General features: G+C 40.3%; 1 protein-coding gene across 1 annotated transcript; it reads left to right on the top strand.

The window, feature by feature from the left end:
* The first annotated feature begins 1,171 nt into the window (after positions 1-1,171).
* Positions 1,172-16,895, top strand: olfm1b (olfactomedin 1b). Its single transcript, XM_053340327.1, has 6 exons — positions 1,172-1,658; positions 3,206-3,355; positions 4,150-4,305; positions 7,057-7,276; positions 11,738-11,844; positions 14,205-16,895. The coding sequence occupies exons 1-6, from the start codon at positions 1,509-1,511 to the stop codon at positions 14,877-14,879; spliced, it is 1,458 nt and encodes a 485-aa protein (XP_053196302.1). The 5' UTR covers positions 1,172-1,508; the 3' UTR covers positions 14,880-16,895.
* Positions 16,896-22,737: the final 5,842 nt, after the last annotated feature.

The following is a 22,737-nucleotide window of genomic DNA, read 5'->3' as shown; positions in this document are numbered from 1 at the left end:
TGTAGGGTAAAAGAGGAGAGAGAGAGAGAGAGAGAGAGAGAGAGAGAGAGAGAGAGGGAGAGAGAGGGAGAGAGAGAGAGAGATATGAAGGTGCAGTGAGCAGCAAACTTTCCTTTCATTTTTCAGTTTACCAGAAAAATGCATTATGGAGCCACCAGAAATAGCTGTGGACACATTGGCACTCTTGCTATTCTGGGGGCCTCATGTATCATGCAGGACTGCAGTTTTGCCCATAGGCCAGTTGATGTGGACAGACAGATTAATTACTATTTCATTTCATTTCTAAGCATTCAAACTGCTAAAATAAAGAAATCCTGTTGTATAACATGCCATTCCTTACAAAAATATGCACCAATAACTGCACCCACAGTTTTAAAGTCCTGATCACCATGTATTGAGTGCTATAACATGCCATCTATAGCTATAATGTAAAGTCAGTTCAAAATGAGTTTACTTTTTAAGCTTGTTTTTTAAATGTAAATATATATAGGCTATATATTGTAATATTATGTGCCCCTTCCTTATATTTTAATAGCCAATACTTATTTATTTCAGCAACGCCAAAATCTGCTACACGATGGCGCCAGAGTCACACGAATAAGAAGCTCATCCTCTGAGCTGAAGGAATCCCATATCCCATGAACAGGGCATACTCTGAACCCCAGCACCCCACTGTAATTGAATGCGACATTTTTTTTTTGCACAAGTTTATTTAGACGTGTGATGTGCAGAAACATTTCAAATGGTAGTCTTAATTTATTGGCAGTGAATGCCAGATTTACCATGGGTGATCCGGGGAGATTCGCTTGTATGTCAGAGAGCCCCCCTCTCCTTCTGGGGCAGTGGAGAAAGAAATGTCACTGTCCGCTATTAATAATCCATCAGCATCAGTGTCGACCGATCTCAGCCGCACTGCTCATGTCATTCCCTCTGGGGACAGTCAGTCAGTGTCGGGCAGCTTTTGGCGAATCAGGCGCAATCCCAGATATTACCATGAACGAACCTCAACCTGGCTGACATCATTGCGTCTGGCGATATAGATAGATCCGTAGTACCTCCTCCTTCTTCCTCTCATCCATTTGGAGCAGCCTGTGTGTGTAGTCAGTTGCACTTAATCACAGAGCTCACCAAGGCAGGAGGCGGACCGTCGGGCGTGAACGAAATAGTAACGGGGCACCGGAGACGCACCAGCGTGCGGGACAACGGAGACAGAGGAGCTATCCAGAGGAGGCATCCAGTACCCGCTCTCGGTTTTTAACCCCTCTTTTCATCTTCCACTGGAGCAAGTGTTGCAGTTTTATTCCGACCTTCCCGTTTCGGTCGACCCTACCGCGTCCGACTCGTTCGCAGCCAGTGCTTCGTTGGAGATGTCCAAAAAAAGACCAGCCGAGCCGGAGTCCCGGGTGAAACAACAAGCTACTCTGGGCAACATGACTCGCCTCCCTTGTTTCACCCCAGAGTCTGTAGAATGAAGACGGCTTGAGTAAAGTCAAAGCAGCGCGCAAAAGATGTCGGTGCCTTTGCTGAAGATCGGCGTCGTGCTCAGCACCATGGCGATGATTACCAACTGGATGTCGCAGACCCTCCCCTCTCTGGTGGGGCTCAATACTACCAAGCTCACGGCTGCACAGGGAGGGTACCCAGATCGGAGCACAGGAGTAAGTGCGCAAGTTTCGCATATTTCCTGCGGCTGGTTGTATTTTTTCCCAAATGAATGTCGACTGTTGCAGATAAATCACAATTCAAAGATAGGAAACATATGCGCTCTTTTGAGTGTGTTTGCTTCTTAATTAAGACATTTTCTCTCAATTGGTTGATGCGCTTTTGAGAGGCGCAAAAGTAAAAAGTCTTGGAGAGGCATCACATATCTCCCTTCTCGGTTTGATGTCGCTCCAGCTGCCACTGGGCTGCTGTCTCGGTCGACATGAGTAGCCCGCACTAAGTGGAAAGTTATGGGTTGGTTCTGTTCGCTGGCACCGATATAAAGGAGGTGGAAAATTGGGGGATTGGCACAAGAAATTTGAGGGCAGCCTTTTTTTTCTTTACCGCCAGAAACAGCGGGAGACCTAATTCTTTCACGGTGTGCGTAAATGAGAGAGGCGCATACAGCCAAGGTGGTGTTATAGAGTCAGGATGAAGCTTTTCTTTGTTTCTCCGCCAGGCTCCTGCCAGATTCGGGGCTGCTGTCATAACCTTTCCTGTGCCAGCCAGGATAACACTGGGAGGACTCTCTAAATGCAGAGGTTAACACTGAAATTTTCAACAATGAATATAAGACAGATTAAAAGATGGATGAAATCAGTAAATGCAGGGAGCTGATATTTATTCATCTGTCCTGTATGTTCTGAGTTTATTTCATCCTTTTTTGTTGTATTCAAGTCAGTCAGGCAGTTTTACATTCCTACAACTTGAGAAATCACTGAGATGTCAAGACAGGTGTGTGTGATAGCGGTCTCTGGCAGGACCGCAACAGCGGGGCCAGCCCCACATATGCGGTTGCCCGTGACTGACTGAGTAGCTGAGTGATGAAGTTACACCATTGTTCTTTGTCTTGTCAGCATGTCCTTTTGTAGAAAACTGTGCAGCTGACTGACAGTTGCTGCATGCTCCTTTTGGATTTTGTGGAGTCACTCCTTCACACTATAATTGGATCAATCAGCAAGTCTGTGGCAATGATTTTTTTAATAGCTGATGCAGTGATGACTATCTTTATCAAAGTGTCAGTCTTATCTGATCAGCAGGTTAGTAATTGGAGTTGTCTCACTCTCTGTTTCGCAAAAAAAGAAAAAAGAAAATCTCTTCCTGACACGTCACACTTTACACTCTGATGGCTTCCTCACATCCAGCCCATTGAATAATAGAAGTTGCTTTAGCTGCCTCCATTGGCTGCATCTTCCCTTTGTCTAGCTTTAAAATATACAGTATGATGGTGCAAAACGGGTGGAGCTTGGTAGTTGATTGTGTCCAGATGGTGATGCAAATGCAACACAGCTTTACCATCATGGGCACAGTACACTAAAAGTGCAAATAACTGCGGAGCGTCCTCTTTGATCTTACTGACCTGACCACCTGATCACCGACAGTGATGTATTTTTGTGTCTTATTCTGAGGCCCCCCCCCCTCCCTCTCATGCTTTGCTCCCCTCTCCTCCTGTATCACCTTTAAGTGCCCTTTTTTCTCTATTTACATTTATCTTTGTCCTCAGGTGTTGCCAGCAAACCCAGACGATGCATGGCAGGTGTACAGTTCAGCCCAGGATAGTGAGGGAAGGTGTGTCTGCACCGTGGTGGCGCCTCAGCAGTCCATGTGCTCAAGGGATGCCCGCACCAAACAACTGAGGCAGCTGTTAGAGAAGGTAATTACCGCTTAACTTCTCTGCAACACGTGGCACTAGCAATTTAAGTCATACAGTAACCACCTTTTACGCCCCTCTACCTACTTCACACACAAAGGTATCATGATGTCTTATGTAGAGAGATGTATCATAAATGTGAGACACACATAGAGGCTTACCAATGTTTATAGTCTCCCAATCACCTCTCCACCCGTTGGACAAGAATAGACATCAGACTCTAATGAGCTCCCTGGAAACCTAACAGGCATCATGGGAGGCATCTGCACACTTACTCTGTGTGTGTTTCTATTGTAGTGCACACATCCAACGCAACACATCTAATGATGCAACACAACTCAATACCCAAAGACTGGAAGCTAAGACTACCCCCTTTACACAAAAGGAACATTTAAGCAAATTTTTGGAAAAAATACCCTTTATCCAAGGATGATGGAGATAATCCCTGACGTAGAATAGCCATCTGATTCACATAAGATGCCAAAAATACAGGCCTCAAGAGATCTCTACCGAAAAAATAGAAGATGTGCCAAGTCTATGAAGTTTCGAGACCAAAACAGTTTTGGGAAAAACAAATGTCTTAACAGTATGCATTCTACACTTGCACCGTGTGTGTGAGGCCCCTTACTAGTTGGCCTGATGTCAGAGTTTGTGAATCATTGCAAGACGAAAGCCGAGCCAAAGCAACATATTGAATGTCTGTTGCTTTTTCTCTACATCTCATTGGTGTAACTGCACCTTCAGAAATAAGAGATTTGTGTTATTACTCACCCCAATATGTTCACATGGTACTTCAGGTCCAGAACATGACCCAGTCCATCCAGGTGTTGGACCAGCGGACCCAGAGGGACCTGCAGTATGTGGAGAAGATGGAGGTCCAGCTTCGTGGTCTGGAGACCAAGTTCAGGCAGGTGGAGGAGAACCACAAGCAGAACATCGCCAAGCAATACAAGGTACGTAGTCCAATCTCTGAGCCAGTCCTCATGCCTTCAACTCAACCACCATTCTATCATAGCTGCTTTGTAGCCCATCATACACTAGCTTACCCATTTTATGTTTGTGTGTTCCCACTGTGATGATGCTTCAGAATTGCCTAAACCACCACATCACATATCAATAAATTCATAATGCATGCATAATCAACGAGATTACATAATTGGATGTCTCGACTCAGCTGCAGTAATTCATATCCTTATTTCCCACTAGTCACAAACTTACTTTATAAAGCCATGTGATGGAATCATAAATCAACATGGAAATAAGGAGATTAAATCTTATGTTTATCGTGATGACTACGTAATTGTGAAATGTTGTACACACCCAGCTTGTCAGCATGAGTAGTGAATACAAAGATTTCTGCACTTCCTTCAATATGTAATAGGCACTAAATCATGCAGGAGTTTTTCTTTGAGGGTTTACTGTTCAATAAATGGATAAATCTATTTCATGTAGGGCAGGATATCATTTTTTGAAATTGTTGCTGATATAATGTCTCTTTGGGTCCAGATAATATTTGGGTTTCTTGATTTAACAAGGGCTGAAAATAACAATTATTGTAATTATAGATTAATGTTTAGATAAATGTCTCAATTAATGGATTAATTGACCTATAAAATGTCAGAGAATAGTGTAAAACATGCTAACAAATATCTTAAAGCCCAAGGTGATTCATTTTACTCAATCATCACATGAGACACAGGCAAATAATACTGTATAGTCAGGTTCACATGCAAAGTTCAAGTGCAAAGGGAAATTTGGGCATTTTTACAACATTATTTAATCTTAACAGATCATTTCAGCTCTAAATCTAACCAAAGAAGGTCAATTTCTGAAATGCTAAATTATGTTTAAACACCAGCAGCCAAACAACCATCATAGCAAAATGTTAACGTATTTCTTCTCAAAACATTATTAGTTAAGTAATTAATGTCACCTGAACAAAACAGATTAAAGTTACAGTTCATTTGCATATTGTGTAACAAGACACATACTTTCTTTAATACAAATTGGAGCTTTCAAAACGACTAACAGAGTGTCCCTACTCCCCTGATAGTGTGTGTGATACTTTAAAGTAGGACCCATGGCAAACATGAACTCAATAAACAGTTTCATCTATTATAACTGCGGAGGCAGAGTTGGGTGCTTTTGAATGGGGTCCCTTAGGACATTGGTATTTTTAAAAAGCACTAATTAAAACAGAAGGAGAAAACAATTATATGAAGTCATTAAGAACTAATGATTGAGAAAGTCATAAAAAATCTGAATGATAGAACTACACACCTATGAGTATACCTCTGGGGTCTGTGGATACTTGTAGGTACTTTAAAATATCAGGAAACAGTGAAAAATGCCCTTTAGTCCAAGGTGATATCTTCCACCAGCAGGCTGAAACTTGGAGATATTCAGTTCACTAACATGTATAACAAAGAAAAGCATTAAATAATCTCATATAAGAAGCTGAGACCAGTTAATGTTTGGCATCCTTCATGTAAAAAGCTAATAGAATGACTATTCAACTATCAAAACAGTAGCAGATTAAACGTCTGTTGCTTGACTAAATGATTAATCATTGCAGCTTTACATTTTAGTGGAGGATACCTTTATCTTGGCACAGACATTGAGATCTTATCATAGCACTGTAATTCAAAAGCAGCTTCAGTGTTTGCATCATCTTACCTGCACTGATACATTTGTGTGATCCTGTCATCTCTGCATGCTGAAAAGACCTCTTGCTACCAAAAATGCCACATTCAGTGCATGTGTGCTATTCTCTGTAACATGTCTCAAGTGCGTATACTAAGTGTGTGTGCGTTTGTTTGTTTGTTTGTTTGTGTGTCTGTTAGAGAGGTTAGAAAGCTCCAGCCCCTGTCAACAGTTTGTCATTTTCTTGCTTGCAGGGCTAACTTTAAGACATGTAAAGAGAGCCACAGGGAAGAAGAGGCAGGTCAATTCCAGATTCCCCTGAACTGGGCCACAGTACTGAGAGCATTTGGGCGTCAAACAGTTAATTTACCTTTAGCACCATTAAGACTAAGAAACCCCACCCTTCTCCCAAACCAACCCACCACTGATCTCTTCCTGCATGTTACTGCTGTCAAAGTTTTCCATTTAAAAGCTTTTTTCAAACGTAAATACATTTCTTATTATTATTATTATCATTATTATTATTACTCTTATTATTATTATTATTTTTATTATTAATTGCTGTTATTCATTTTATTTTCCTTTGGCTTTTGTCTATGCATATTTGGTTACTCAACAAATCTATACGTAAAACTATACACGTAAAATTCGAGACACTTTGTTGTGTGTGACATGTAAAAGCATGTAACCCTTAATACGATGTTGCATTTTAAACGATGATGACCAATAAAGAGCTTTCCCAATTGTTGTCGGTGTACCGAGGGCTTGCTTTTTAACGGCTGGTCACTGCCAGGACGGAGCCACCTGCTCTGCTCGTCCAGCGGGCGGAGAATATTTCCCGGGTTTGTTTGCTCAGACACACACACGCACAGACAAAACACAGCTGTTCACACACAAACACACACTCTGAACATGGACACACTTGTCAGTGCAGAGGCAGGATAGAGTCAGTGTAGCCAGGTTCAGACAGATGTTTTTTTTTTCTTTTGTTTTCTTTTATGGACAGCGGGTCTTCCTTTCTCGCGCATGACACTCAACCGAGCTTATTCTAATCCTTTCAGGCCATAAAAGCGAAAATGGAGGAGCTTAGACCGTTGATACCAGTGTTGGAGGAGTACAAAGCCGATGCCAAATTGGTATTGCAGTTTAAGGAGGAGGTCCAGAATCTGACGTCAGTTCTAAGCGAACTTCAGGAGGAGATGGGGGCCTATGACTACGAGGAGCTCCACAACAGAGTGTCAAATCTTGAGGAGAGACTCCGAGCATGCATGCAAAAATTAGGTAGGCACAGAAAGTTGTTGGCACACACCATGTTTCAAACATGTGCATGCACAAACACTCCCACTGACATACAGTTTGTTTGTGACTGGCCAGAAAGAGATCCTCAGGCATATTCACATGATACTGAACATCACAGGAACATTGTGTGGCACGAAAAACACAGTCTTATAACACACTTTGTATTTTATGATTCTGTTTTGTACATGCTCGCCCTCTAATGGACTTTGCTGTTTGTTTACCCTTACCTTGTTAAGGGCAAATAATGAAATCTATCCGAGGGCCTTGCAGGTACTCATAGAACTATAATTACATTCAAGTAACCTCCATATCTTCCATAAATTCTCCCCAAGTAAGAGGGAGAGAAACAAGGCACAAGGGCTGAAACCATTACTTGATTTGCAGAAAATCAATCAACACCATTTCCCTCATTGATAAAAACATTCTCTGTGTTCCAGATCCTCAAATTTGACAATGTTCTGCTTTTCTCTGTTTTATATGAGTCTAAACGAAATATTTTGGGGTATTGGGCTGTTGATTGGACAAAATACTCAATTTTCGAAATGCCAACTTTGCCGGCTTTGGAAAATACTGATAGGCTTTTTTTTCACTTCCACATTTTAGAGTCAACCATTAATCGAAAGAATAGGGCTGTAATGGAAATACGCATTAGCTGGAGTCCCAGAAGGCAAAACTTTTAACTTTCAAGTTTAAGCTTTATGTGTTTTGACAGTGAAACAAATTTCATTAAAATTCTATGGTAATGGTAAAATGAGCCCATGGTATCTTGTCACATAACTGACTTCCTGTCACGGAATAAATGGGATATTTAAATAAAACATGAGGGGTTTTAGAAGGTTCCACAGGCACACACACACACACACACTTACACACATGCACACACACACACACACACACACACTGTGGTGAGCAAACAGAGCAGGAGAACTACAGCGCTCACATCACAGTCTTATCTTTGCTTTTAGCCCCTGTCTCAGTCTCTTCACACCTCTGTCACAGCCCACAGTGCTAATAGATGCACACCCACACTACAGTGACTCAGATAGACTGCAAGCGCAAAGACACTTACATGTTGCACATCACGGGTATATTGTGTCCCTTTTTCAAATTATTCACTGTGCAAGGTGACAGAAAGAAATTGGGAAAATCTTTCGGTTACAGTGGGGACTGTCCTTTTTTTTCTCGAATGCTATTGGAGATGCTGATTGTTTTTAAATTGAATATATAGAATACAAAAAGCAGACCCCTAACCTCAGCTCCCCAGCGACTTCTGTCATTTTTTTTGCTCTTTATTCATGCAAACACAGTTCTTTTTTTTTTTTAAATGACCACCTCTGCTCTCACGACTGGAGCAGGAGCCTTATCCGTGTTTTCACTCTCAGTTCAGTGCACAAACTGCTCCTCACATCTGGTGATCTGCCAAAGATAGGAGAGGAGGGAACTGCGGGGAGTTACTCCACTGTGTGTTTGTGTGTGTGTGTGTGTACGAGATCAGACCAGATAAAGGCGAGGTCACCCAGCAAGGGACTGGCTGAGGCAGTACAGAGGGTTGCTATTCCTTTCATCTTCACACGATTGCAGGGGCGCTCATGCATAGTGCGCACAAACACACTCCAACACACTCCTGTTATTAAGATTAAACTTGCGAAGGTCACAAGCCAAATTTGCATCAGCAGAAAACAACAGGGCAAAAGAATATAGAAAGGGCAGGAGAAATCTGAGTGTTGAATAATAGATAGAGCAACAGGAGAAACTGATAGAAGGTGGTAAGGGAAATGAGAGAGTGTGATAGAGTGAAGGAGAGTAGAAAAAGTGAAAGAGAGTAACTGGAGTCCCCGCAGAGCTGTCCTTCAAGCTGTTTTGTGTTGGAGAGACTAACAGCCCAGCGGCTGCTGGGACACAATGGCCATCGATCAAGGGGACATGCCAGCTTGCTGGGCAATAATCAAATAAATAAATCACCCTGTGCAATGTGGAGGCACAGAGAGCTTCAGGCAAATCCAGACCCTTCATGCCGAAATACTGATGAATGGAGCAGCAAGGTCATACCAGCACACATCGCCCTGATACTCTGCTCTACTATCATCCTTTCTCACCTTCCATTTCCTCTGCAGAGAATAAAATGACATAATATAACTGTATACTTTTTACTTTTGGAGTAATAACACCCTAAATCTCATTCTTTTCTTGATACATGTTACATTCTCCTGTTTTATGTAACATTGGATCATACTATACTGTAGTGTGAGTGTGAATACTTTTTCTCAATAACCAAATAATGTCAACCTAAAGAATACACTCTTCCTGCTCTTTGAAAGCATCATTAAGTATTAATGACCCAATTATCAATGGCTGATAAAGTATTTATAAATGAAAAATAGATTTGTGGTGAGAAGTTTGGCATAGAGACTATATATGAGGAGATGCTGTAAGTGGGTCAAAATATGAACAGTATGTGAGGGCTCATTTTGCCTCTCTGTTGTTTCTGCTGCAGAATAATTTGGTTTACTACAACTATTTTTGGGTATTATTCCTCTTGATAAATCGCTAAAATCCGGGAGGGAATTACTAAAAATAAGCCAAATGGGGCAAGAAGCACAGTCAGTTTTAAATCCCCTGCAAATGTACTTTTAAATCTTTCAAGTATTTCCGTATGATATTAATTACATATTCATGACTAAACATGCTAATAATGAGATTAAAAACAGTAACCATCTTTAGGTAGCTATATGGAGTGTTTAATGTTCAAAAACTCACTACTGATCTCCTCATTGGTGCAAATAAATACATGACACATTTTTCCAACTGAGCCCTAACCAACCCCTTCAAACCTGTGAGAAGAGGACAGAGAGAAAGCAAAGATTTCTCCTGTGAAACAATCAAATCAGATCTCAATTTGGCAGAAAATAACTGTATGTTCATGTTGGACTGCCATCACATACCAAGAGCAAGAAGCTGATTATATCCAAATAAATTGGTTTAGATAATCACATTTATAAGCTGTCTGATCATCTAACCACTGCCGGCATTTATTTTGATTATAACATAATTATAACTGATACAGATGATAGCCAAAACTACAAAAATAAGACCCATGTTGAAATATTCAAAACTGTCAATATTTCACCTCCACAATAGTATTGATTCTACAGTATATCTAAATCCAGGGTAAAAGGTTATAGGGCTTTTGTTACATCGGTGCCAGTTCTCATTAGGTTTTCCATTTGCTCTCCCCTCTGTTTCGTCCCTGTGAAATTCAGGTCAAAAGGGGATTAGACCCTGTGGTCATCTCCAGAATTCACATCCATCAGCTGGCTCCCCAGCAGCCTGCAATAGTAGTTGTCATCTAAAGATAGAAGCTTGATTAGAGAAAAGAAATAAATAAATCAATGGCCAGTGTATTACTGCAGCCTCTTAATCCCACTGAGGGTTATGTAAGGGACTCAACCCCAACTACGAATAGTAGATGCTGCTCACGTGACCATGTGTTTGTCTCGCAGCAGCAGCTGAGGTGTGATGCCCACACATATCCATCATCATACGTTGCACATAGAGACACACAAACACATGCAAACCCACAAGTATTATTATATAAGTGCAGGAAATGTGACCAGATGAGGAGATGGAGCGAGGCTGATAAAGCAGAGGAACCAAAAAATTAAATCAGGATGTTGTGCCTACATGGTAAAATCACATTTCACAACACTTAACAGCGCCAGAGATGATAGGGCCTTATGAAGACAGAGCGAAGAAGAGTGTTATAGTAATGGGTTAATGGATGAAACACTTCACAGAGAAAGGCTAATGAAAACCTAAAATGAGCCATTGTCACAGTTCCACAAAATTAGCATATCAGAGCAAGTCATTACATTCAGGGGCCAAAAATAACTCATCAAAACCATATAATTAACCCTTGTCTTCTTGAAATACCCTCTGAAAAAATATTAAATGTTTAAACGAATGGATGTACTTCATTGGAGGTGAGAAGTATTGTTATTTGGGCACATTAATCTGACCATCTCTCAGTCACAAAGGGACACAGAGCCCCAGTGTTAGTGTTGTCAAATTCGCATTAACACCTCAATCAACACTAATTAACACTACAGCAGCTTACAAGCGACAAGCAGGAGCAGAATACACAGAGGCTCTCCCTTTTCTATTCCCTCTTCCTCTCACTTTCTCACACATCCACACAGGGGGAGTAAAACAGGCATTAGCATGTGTGAACAGAATAATAAGCGTCTTTGTACACCACATCACACAAAGAGAAAAAGGTATTAAAGACATTGCAGCAAGCTGGACATCGACTCCCTCATCCTTTAGGCAAGCTAATTTGGATTTAAAGTAAATTAAAATGAATCCCTTGTAATACATTTGGAGGTAATATAAATACCCGAAAAGGCTTTGCTCTAGATGTTCCCCATTTCACTTCTTTCCTTGCAGCATGTGGCAAACTGACGGGCATCAGCGATCCCATCACCATCAAGACATCTGGATCCAGGTTCGGCTCCTGGATGACTGACCCCCTGGCACCTGAAGGGGATACACGGGTATGTAATGCCGCACATGGTCACACAGTATGAAGGTGAATCATCTCTCCCTGATATTATATTGTAATAATTTTGGATAAGTAAGTACAGTATAGAGATCGAATAACATACTTTTGAGCTACTGACCAAAAAATGTCTGTAGTCCAGCGGTAAAATGCATGGTGAGAGTTATTGTTTGATCAGTTTCTTATTTTAATCAATCCTAATTTTGCCAATTTTTAGTTGTTTATCTTATCGAGGCAACATTATTATATTGTTGAATTTAAGATTTGGCTTCTTTAGCTAGATGGGAAAAAAGTTTGTAGAGAAATATGCTCATCTTCTCAAAGCAAGGAATCAAAAAAGTGTACCAAAGCTCAAGTATCATGGCCAGATCTACCATACAGGGAATCTGGGCAAAATGCCCAGCGGCCGCCTAGCAGTAAGGGGCCCTCAATCATCTACAGAAATACGACACAAAGCTTGACCCACTCTATTGATGTTGATAATTATGTTCACTGTTGGAAACCTAGAATGTCCAAAACAACACCTGACAGCAGCATTACTTACTAATAATGCAGCCTTATCAAGCATTGTATCAGCACTAGTTTTGGAAATTTTCAAACCCTATCCAGTCCTATTCTTAAAACAGTAGTTTGACAAGTTGGAAGATGTACTTTCTTGCTAAGAGTTAGAAGACAAGATCTACAACACTCGTCTGTATGCTGAATGAAGCTATACCCAGTAGACTGTTAGCTTGGCTTAGCATACAGAATAACAGGGAGAAACAGTTAGCCTGGGTCTGTCTGAAGATAACAAAATCTCTTAGAGGTGCTGGTAGACAGGATTTGTTACTTTTAGACAGATCTAGGCTACTGTAGTTGTTTCCCTCTTTATGCTAAGCCAAACTAACTGCCTACAGCTTTCTACTTGATAGAGGCATCAATCTTCTTATCCAACTCTTGGCAATAAAAAGTGAACATTTCCCAAAATGACAAACAATGGTTTGAAGGTGTTCATTCACTATGAGTTATGATACTTCAGGTTTTTCAATAACGTGATTATGTATAGCATTTTTGTGTGAATTATTGGTGCTTTAATGCAGTTACTTCACTTAAAATGAATATAACCACTCTTGGCCATGAACCCGGGCTGATACATCCCTTCCCTCTTGTCTCTTTTTTTTCAGAGACAAGTGCCTAAAGATATGTTACAAAAATAATTTGCCTGACTTTAACCTGGGACTTGACCTTGATCGTAGGTGAAGGTCAACTCTTGCCGTGAAATTTAATAATAGTCTGTGTTCATTTGTCACGGTCCCTCTTATCAGCTGATTGCTTCTGATTTCCCTTTGTGGAGTGCGGTGTCTGTTGGCTCAATTCTGCTTTTATTACCAAAAGACATTAAAATGAAAATGTGGGGGATAAATCTATATGGTTTTAACGGGAAGCGGACAAGGAAGAGTGGGCGCTAGAAATAAAGAAAGTTTATTTGGCTGCTAAACATGAGTAAACTCTTCATGCACACTCTTTATTGGATGCATTAATAAAAGATAGAACTCTCAATGTCACAGAGGAAGGAAAAGGATAGAGCGAACAGTACAGTAGCTGTGTAATTTGTTGTGACAACATGGTTGTACAATATGTATATTAGAAAAGTCTTACTGCTGACTAAGATTATATTTAGCATACTTGTAAAGGCTAGTTTTTTTGTAAAAACTAATACATTTTGAACAGAAAACATGAAAGATTTGCTGCGTTATCAAAGGGCAGAAAGAGGAAGAATGAGTGTAATTGATGGAAGCAGACAGGCCTGCTCTAGTTCTTTTCATCTCTTGGTTTCCTTACCTTAGTTTTTTTGCCTGGCCCGTGGAGACCCGCTTTCTTGATGTGAATCATTTTTTAAGTCAATCACAGCAGCACATGTAAGCAGATAGGGGAAGGGCTTCAGGTGTCTCAGTCCCACTGAGACGAAGGAAGTGTTTGAGCCTCCAGCGGCTCCGGAATAAGAGCCCTCTGCCCACCACTACAGGGGCCTGCAGGAAGCCGGGTCGAAGCAGCTGAGACAGGCCTTTTATCTGGAATGATGGGCATTATCCCTGCGGGGCCCGACTCATGCCACCCTGTGGCTGTCATCCTGACTGTTTGTATTCAGAAGCTGCCGCATCTCAGCTTCGTCTGCTCCTTGAGGAAGTCTCAGCGCTAACCTAATTGGGATGCTTTTTGACGGTGTGATTTGATTTATTCTGTGTGTGATCTGCCTACAAGATTCAGGTATTCACAAAGGCATGCTGACGAATGATGACGGCAGGGGTTTTCAGCTCCAAAGTATCTCTGTCTTTGATCCTAATTCTTCTTTCCCCCTCCTGTCATGATGTTTAGGTCTGGTACATGGATGGTTACCATAACAACCGCTTTGTGAGGGAGTACAAGTCGATGCAGGACTTCATGACGTCAGATAACTTCACGTCCCACCGGCTGCCCCACCCTTGGTCAGGCACAGGACAGGTGGTCTACAACGGCTCTATCTACTTCAACAAATTCCAGAGCCACGTCATCATCAAGTTCGACTTCCGCACTTCCTCCATCAGCAAGTCCCGGCAGCTTGACTACGCCGGCTTCAATAACGCATATCACTACGCTTGGGGCGGCCATTCTGACATTGACCTGATGGTCGACGAGGGAGGCCTGTGGGCTGTCTACGCCACCAACCAGAACGCGGGCAATATTGTCATCAGCAAGCTGAACCCCAACACACTGCAGATCATCAAGAGCTGGACCACCAACCACCCCAAAAGGAGTGCCGGCGAGTCTTTTATGATCTGCGGCACGCTCTATGTCACCAACGGGTATTCAGGAGGCACGAAGGTCTACTATGCCTACTCCACCAACTCCTCTACGTACGAGTACATCGACATTGCCTTCCAGAATAAGTACTCGCATATCTCCATGCTGGACTACAACCCGCGTGACCGTGCCCTCTATGCCTGGAATAATGGCCACCAGGTTCTCTACAATGTCACACTGTTCCACGTAATCCGTTCAGAAGAACTGTAATCACGGAAAATGGATTACATACGTAAATACTTATTGTCTGTGTAGAGATCTCCCTATATACAAAAATATATCTGTGAAAGAAAAAGACTCCATGGCAAGACCATTCTATTTATAATATCAAATAACTTTTACCGAGAGACTGTATCAACAGTGAATGCAAAGTGGATTGAATGTGCATATACATGACACTGAAAAAAAATTGAAGGGTTTCATTCCAAAATGTGATATATTTGTTATATAACAAAAAAATATGTTTTATCAGTTAATATCACAAAATCACAACTATTGTTAGAAAAACAAACAGTTTTGTAAATAAGGTCTGAACATGACTTCTAACTTTAATAGTTACCCATAGTAGACTTTATTTTAATAGCTGCCATCATTTTGTTAGAGGTACTTGAGTTTGGAATGAAACTCTTTAATTGTTTGCCGCATAGAAAATGATTGTACAAGTAGACTATATATCAGTTTTAAAAGAATAAGAACAGATGCCAAAAAAAAAAAAAATTACATCACGCCTTTTTTTTATATAATGGAGTACCATTCTAAGCTCATTCCTGAGGCTCCGGTTCTTCTGCAGAAATCCTCCCAGCTGAACTTTTCTTTTGGTCGATGGGGGTCCTGAAACGAAGACTGTTGGTAATAAACTGTTGGATCCCCGGGTCCCATGGACAGACAGAAAAGTGGGAGGCCAGTCTAGTCAGAAGACTTGATAGCCTAACGGGTGCAGTCTGTCATATCGTTTTTATCAAGTACAGTAGCAAATCAAAAGTCTGTAGAGAACAGCAACAACAATAACAACATCCACTAAAAGACCTGAAGGCACTGACTGTTGACAGCACTGTTGTTTGAGATGATTTTCCTGTGTTAGTGACTATGTGTGAAAAAGGCTTTCTTTGCATGAGTGTTTTCTATCACTCCAGTCTGCTCTTATGAATGTCTTTTGCTGTATGATACTATTTAAAAAAAAGGAGGGAGGGATGATGGGTGGGAGGGAGGGGGAACAAGAAAGAATACCTATGGGATTTGCAAAAATATTTACTTTCCCCTCCCCGCTTCTTTCTATTTAGTTCTAGTTTTGTTTTTTTATTTTTTTTGCGATCATTTTATTTCTCAAATGTTCTTGTATCACTGTAATGTTGGCACCGGTTTTGCCTCTCTGTATTTGTTTGTTTGGACTGCGTGGGAGGAATCTATCTAGCTCACATCTCTTTGAAAAAAAAAACAAAAAACAGAATGTATCAAGTATTGTATCCTGGGAATCAGGTTCTCCTATCTTCAATTCACATTATGCGCCTGTAGTTGGGAGAGGTTTTTTTTTTTTTCTTTAGAGGATAATCCCGTCTCGTCATGTATCTCCCCACTGTTAGTGAAGGAAAATGCTGTTTAAATGTATACCCTTGCAGAGGACAAAAGCTTTTCACTCTTTTTGCGCTTTGCTGGACATGTGTTGTATCTGAGATGAGATAGTTAATGATTCGTGTCAATAAAACAGAGAAATCTGACGATCGGGTTGTTGCCTTGCAAAAAAAGCTACAAGCTGCCATGTTACACCACATTTAGTGTATGACTGATCATAGAGAGATACCTTTTACATCACCCTTCCTCAGTTAAATTCACTCAGGGGTTTTATGGCTATGGCCTTACTTCGTCTAGTGTGACAAGTAACTGATGGGCTGATGTTTGCATTTTTAGCTAGATTGCCACTTGTGCCACACTGTCTGCCGTTCTGTGAAACTTGCATATGCTCGCTTTAAGGTTTTAAAAATAGATAAAATGTCTGACCTCATACAGATTTCAGTATCACTGCTGTCATTTTTCAACATGATCATGATAAAAAACATTGCTAAAAACCATTTATCTTTCCAAGGATTTTGTTTGTCCCAATCAAACACTGTTATCACCTTGAATAACTCCTGTTTGTGTTTCTTTTCCATCACTTGACATGTCTCATATTTGTGTGATTTGATGACTTGTTATTATGGCAAAATGGTCCACTTTTTTGTTCACTCAACATTTTTCTCTCCTTCTTTGATCTCAACTCAATTTCACTTACCCCCCCCCATCCTTCAGCCAGTCTATCTTTCCCGCTCTTTGTTGCTCCTACTCTCTCACTGCCTCTTAGTCCTCTGATGTTTCAATCGATGAATAAATGATTGCTTCTATTTTCACTCCGAGTGCTTGGCCAACACATGCTGCTTTGCTCCCTGGGAAGAGTTAGAAATAGGATTTGGGAGACAGAAAGACAGAAAAAAAACAGGCAGAGACAGACAGAGAAACATGTTTTGGTGGAAGGTCTCACAGCGTATGACACGATGAGCTGTCAGTCAGGAGCTGAATACATTTGCATATTTAAGCTGTGATTGGCGCATCAAGAGACATAGCAGCACTCCCTCTAGTCCCAGTTACCCCACCCCCAACATCAACACACGTGAGTTGCCTGTGAACCTGACAGTTGCATTTCATTTCATCACTTTGCGCGTTGGTTCACTTGTTTCATTTCTGCATCAGTGTCTGTCATAATTTATTTACTTCACAGTTAAATACTGTACATGCAGTAGGCTAATTATATTTTGCTTACCTTGCCCTCTAAATGCCACAACTACTGCAGCAGCACTTTTGGGAGTAAAGGACGGACTCAGTGAGAGGTTTGACCTTGCTTGGGCCAGCTGTAAGGTGCATCATTCCCCCAAGGACAAAACCACTTATCAGTGATAGAAAGCCAGTGCGTATGTGCCAACAAAAGGCTTGCAAAAATGTTGCATAGCACCGCAGTAGCTTTATATTGCTGTACAATTTTCAATGACAATGACTGTAGACTTCACCCAACACCTTATTACATAAATTTCTTTTCCTCAGGCAACATCTCTATGGCCTCATTGTTTATTCAAAGGTTGAGTTATGTAACCCCCAAAACTTGAAATGGTGACTGTCAGACTGCGATTAAAACTGACACATACCACTAATTAGTATTCAACTTAACATAACTAATTTGTGTTGCTGTCTTTCCTCATGAGAAGTGAGAGAAGCTGATACAAACACTGCAAAGTTATGCAATGACGCAAGAGGAAAGCTCAAAAATCTTGACGACATAGTGTCAACAAGACTTAGGGTTTAAACCTCTGTGAAGTTGCACTGAGGCACACGGGGGCTTTGAGCTAAATGCAAACATACAGTACATTAATGTTAACAGTAATCACAAGCTAAAGCTGAAGCAGATGGGAATGATAAACCAAAAGTATTGGACACAACAACATTTTTACCTAAAGGTTACAGGCTCACCAAAGTTTAATACAGTTCATCTTGAAGACATGAATGTCTGTATCAAATTTAACATTTTGAAAATTCACCCAATAGTTGTCTAGACATTTTCTTCAATATCACAAATGGCAACCTCCTGGTAGTACCACAGGAAAAGTCAGAGGATTGTCAAGGTATTAGGAAATGTTATCTGGGGACCACAAATGTCTGTACCAAGTTTTGTAACAATCTATCCAGATTCAGAGAGATATTGCATTGAAAAGTGCAAACCTCGACCTGATAGTGCTGCCACAGGTAAAGACAGTGAAGTTTCAAAGTCACGGGATTTACGCATTAGGACCATGAATATCTGTACCAAATGTCATGGCTACTGTATCTATCCAATATTTGTTGAGATATTTAAGTCTGGACCAAAGTGGTGGACAGACAGACTGATAAAGTAACGGATATTACATTATAGAGCCATATAGCATGGCTAAAGAGCAAATGGAACAGTGGTCATAAGTACACTTAAGTACAGAGAGGATGTTTGTCTGAAACATTATACGGAGCATAGTCATTCTTGCATTTTCTGACTGATGGGTTTCAGCTGCTTTGTTCATGTTTCACCATCAGCGGCCCCATGAAGCTTTTGTTATTGTTGACTGAAATCAAATGTATGCTGGGAAGATTTCGTTTTCCCAGCAGAAACCTCGTTGCTGCTTGATTCTTTGAAATCTCCCTCAGTGACCACAGCTTTCCCCTGCTATCTGCTAAGTGTGTCTGGCTAAACTGTTGACCAAAAGAATCAATAACTCTAACCTCTTGAAGTCTCAAGCCTCGCCAAATTGGCAACTTCTCCCTCTGTGATAAAGACACATGCATGCAAATACACAAGTGTGTTTTTCCAGGCTAGATTAGGTTTTTATTCATGAAAATTCAAACTCTGAACCAGGTGTCTGCAACTTGAATGACCTGTTAAGAGATGCAGCTGTTGTAATCAGCACAGATCACAACCTGCATTTAGATGTTAGTTCTACTTGGTGCCAAAACTTGACTTGAACAGAAAAGGTTAAACCAATTCACAACTGAATTGCAATGATACTACTACAGAATTGAAAATATTCTAGGCCTGTACTTTGGATTATTTCAATACAAAACATATTTCTAACAAGCACTTGCATACACTCTTGATCTGATTCAAGTTCTGCAATCCACCATATAATTAGAAGTTTTTTTCAAGATATAAAAATCTGATTAATCCCTAACTGTCAAGAGAACCAAAGCAGTAATAACATTTCTATGGCCCAGGACCTGCCCTGCACTCAGGCAATTACTTTGAGCCCTTTCAAATTTCATGCAAGATGACACACACACTGACAGATTCTCAAACATAAACCCCTTTTTTTTTTACTGTTCCATTGCAAAATTTTCCATTCAGATTCATCACACTGACAGGGGAGCACAACCGAAATAAAGCCGAGGTTTCACGTTTTCATTGTAGCTGGGAGCAATCTCTGAGTTAAAACCATTACAAGCCCGTTGTGGGCTGGTATAACAACCAATAATAAATCAATGGAACTATAAAGAATAGGTCTGAAAAGGAGAAGCAACAGCAATAAAGACAATTCATTTTAATTATGGTGTAATAAAAAGACAAAGTAAAAACAACTCAGATGTCTCCTTTTCGATTCTCTATGCACCGGTTTTGTTTACAGTTGTGTCCTTGTCAGCAATTCAAACACCTGCTCTTTATGACAAAATGTCTCCTTAATTAGCATTTCCTTAATGCATTGTTGTCACAGGGGTGCATACACAGGCGTGTGTACCACATCAAAGTTTCCCACAAAATATATTTGTTTTGCTAAAACATTTTGGAGGAAATGTAAATGCTGCATCGTTCTCATGTTTTTCAAATTCATGAAGCTTGACATTCTTGCATTTCACATAAGTCAGGGAGGCGGACGCAGGGAGACTGACTTTGACATCAGAGAGCAAAGTTAGGTAACATGCAGTGTCTTCTGCATAAGAAGTGTTGACTTTCTCAAAGTTTTAACCTGTAATAAAACTGACTTTTTTGGCAGAAACAAGCTGTATGCAAAACACTATTAAGTATTTTAAATCAATATGTTGAACTTGTTAGCAAACAGTTTCTTATTTACACATCCAGCAGATACAGACCAACATCAATAGTCATTTGGAGTCTTGTTACGAGCCAAGTGTCAGATACAAGTCAAATACTCACTCTCCTTCTAGCTCTTGGTCTCCATCAAATGCTGAGGGAAATATCTGGCTTTTCAGCAGCTAAATGCTTCAACATTAGCTTGTTGCTAATGTTGCTGTTTCAGAGCTTTACTGCTGAAAAGCTGCCTGCTGCGTCAGAAAACTAAGAGATGCTAAAAGATGCAAAAATACTCAAGTGATAATTTACGAACAACCCATTTCACATGCAAGTTATTTGATCCATTATTCGTATAAAATAGAAATTACAGCAGCTTTAACCAAAACTCAAACTTCACTTACTTAACCAAGAGCTTTGAGTTGCCCTTACATAGCCCCGGAACAATAATCATGCTAAAGCTGCCAGAAGCAGCTTTGTAGGGAAATTAAGAAGATATGCTGACAGAGGACATGTTTCAAATATGTCAAATATGTTCAGCATTGTTTTTTATGGAGCTGCAATCGATTAGCCGACAAACAGAACATTAATTACCAAACTATTTTTATAATTGATTAATCCTGTTTTCCATTTAATGAAGGAAAAAACTAAGATTCTCTGGTTTCTGCTTCTTTAAGGTTAACATTTTTGGGTTTCTTAGTCTTCTATGATAGAACAGTGAATATATTTTGGTTATGGGGTGTTGGCATTGACAAAACAAGATATTTAAGGTTGCGTCTTGGGTTTTGGGAAACATGTGTCACCATTTTCTGAAATTGAATAGACCAAACACCTAATCAATTAATTGAGAGTAATTGAGTAAGCATTAGTTGCCTTCGTCCTTTTTTGTCACCAATCTTTATTTAATTTTTCAAGTGGAAGGGACAATATACTCAATGTTTGCTCATTAACACAACTTGGATATGCACGTTAACATTGATCAGCTCATGCTGTCTGTCATTTACCACCTGACCTATAATGACACGGCTGCTATTACCCTACCCTCTAAAAATAAATAATGCAAGCCAAAAGGAGCGTTTTATTAACTTTGACATGTCTACTGAACCAATATTGAATTGGAAATGTGCTAAATCTAATGATAAGTGTACAGCTAAAGTTAATTTAAATGAGTGATACCAGAGGATCTATTACTAGAGTAATGATTTGACCTTCTGAGCTGCAATCTGAAAAATGTATATGTTTTCTATCTTTGCTCTTTGTGCTCAAGCACTGGAAGCTTCTTATGATAGGATCTCATAAAATGATAGCTTCTGCTGACATATGCTGAGCTTATGGGGACGTTTCCATCTCATTACCAACAATTTCTTTGCAGCTGTTAAGCCTGCCAACAATACTCTCTTCATATGAAGGGTTAAGCTTAGAGATATTGTTAAATAATAAAAAAATAAAAAAAGTGTGGAGAAAAAAAAGAGTATGTTCATCTCAATGTTCATCTCAATTATGTCAGAAAGGATAATAGTCACATTGACCCAAAAGGAATGGACCACTGAGCATTTCCACATCATATACATTTATGTGCTCATTACTATTGGACATAAATAATGAACATAGAGGACTTTGGGTAATCACAACAGCCCTAGTTTCTTACTGTTATTAGTTGCATATATAGGATCTTAAGCAGACGGGGATCATTTCATACAGTAGGTAATAGCAATAGCCATGTTTACACATGATCACATGCTTATCACATGAAAAAGGAACTACTATGAGCATCATGTTTCTGTGTCTAATTTCTCCAGACCCAGAAAAAAGTTGAGTCTGCTTTGAACCTTTAAACCTCCGACAGCCTTTGGGCTTACAGAAAACTAATGAGGAAAACTCTGCTCACATTTCCAACCATTTCTATAACTCAGTCAAAAGCCTTTAGGCAATATGTGTGTGTGTGTGTGTGTGTTTGTGTATTTATGGGTGCAGGATTTGTGTACATGCAAAAGCCGTCATATTGTATTGTGTGTAACTTACCATAACCATGCTCAATCAAGCATACAGTACACTTGCTTTCACACTTAAGTGGCCACATGTAGCGGTGACAGTTGTGCCGCATGCAGCACTTTGCCTTGACAATATGGATGTGTCTTTTGCCAGGGGTCAAGCCTTATGTGTGTGTGGGAGTTTGTGTGTACTTGCACATGCGTGTGTATTTGTGTGTGGGTATGTATTACTAACGAGCTGTGGTGACAAAATGTGTGCCATCTGTGCACACAGGAGATTTCACACTCTTGTTCATGTTTGAGTTGTGCCAATATTCTCATCAGGGGATGCTGGCCAATCATCACAGGGAAGCAAAGAGCAACAAGCTCCAGCCTGTTAGCGAGTCACATGTTCACCACACTGATTTTCAATAATAGATTGTCTCCGAATGGGGAGAAATTGCTGTTTGTGCTTAATATGTGTTCATGTTGGAGTCTTATAAAGTCTGTTGAAAATATTGATTTGTCC

The sequence above is a fragment of the Scomber japonicus genome, chromosome 19 (genome assembly GCF_027409825.1).
Source record: "Scomber japonicus isolate fScoJap1 chromosome 19, fScoJap1.pri, whole genome shotgun sequence".
Taxonomy (NCBI): domain Eukaryota; kingdom Metazoa; phylum Chordata; class Actinopteri; order Scombriformes; family Scombridae; genus Scomber; species Scomber japonicus.
Note: the sequence above shows the minus strand (reverse complement) of the source record. Positions and strands in the feature narration are given on the sequence as shown.

Excerpts from the sequence above, each read along its gene's own strand:
- olfm1b (XM_053340327.1), top strand. The coding sequence starts at position 1,509 with ATGTCGGTGCCTTTGCTGAAGATCGGCGTCGTGCTCAGCACCATGGCG. Across the intron at positions 1,659-3,205 it reads ACCCAGATCGGAGCACAGGA|GTGTTGCCAGCAAACCCAGA; the intron begins GTAAGTGCGCAA and ends CTTTGTCCTCAG. Across the intron at positions 3,356-4,149 it reads TGAGGCAGCTGTTAGAGAAG|GTCCAGAACATGACCCAGTC; the intron begins GTAATTACCGCT and ends ATGGTACTTCAG.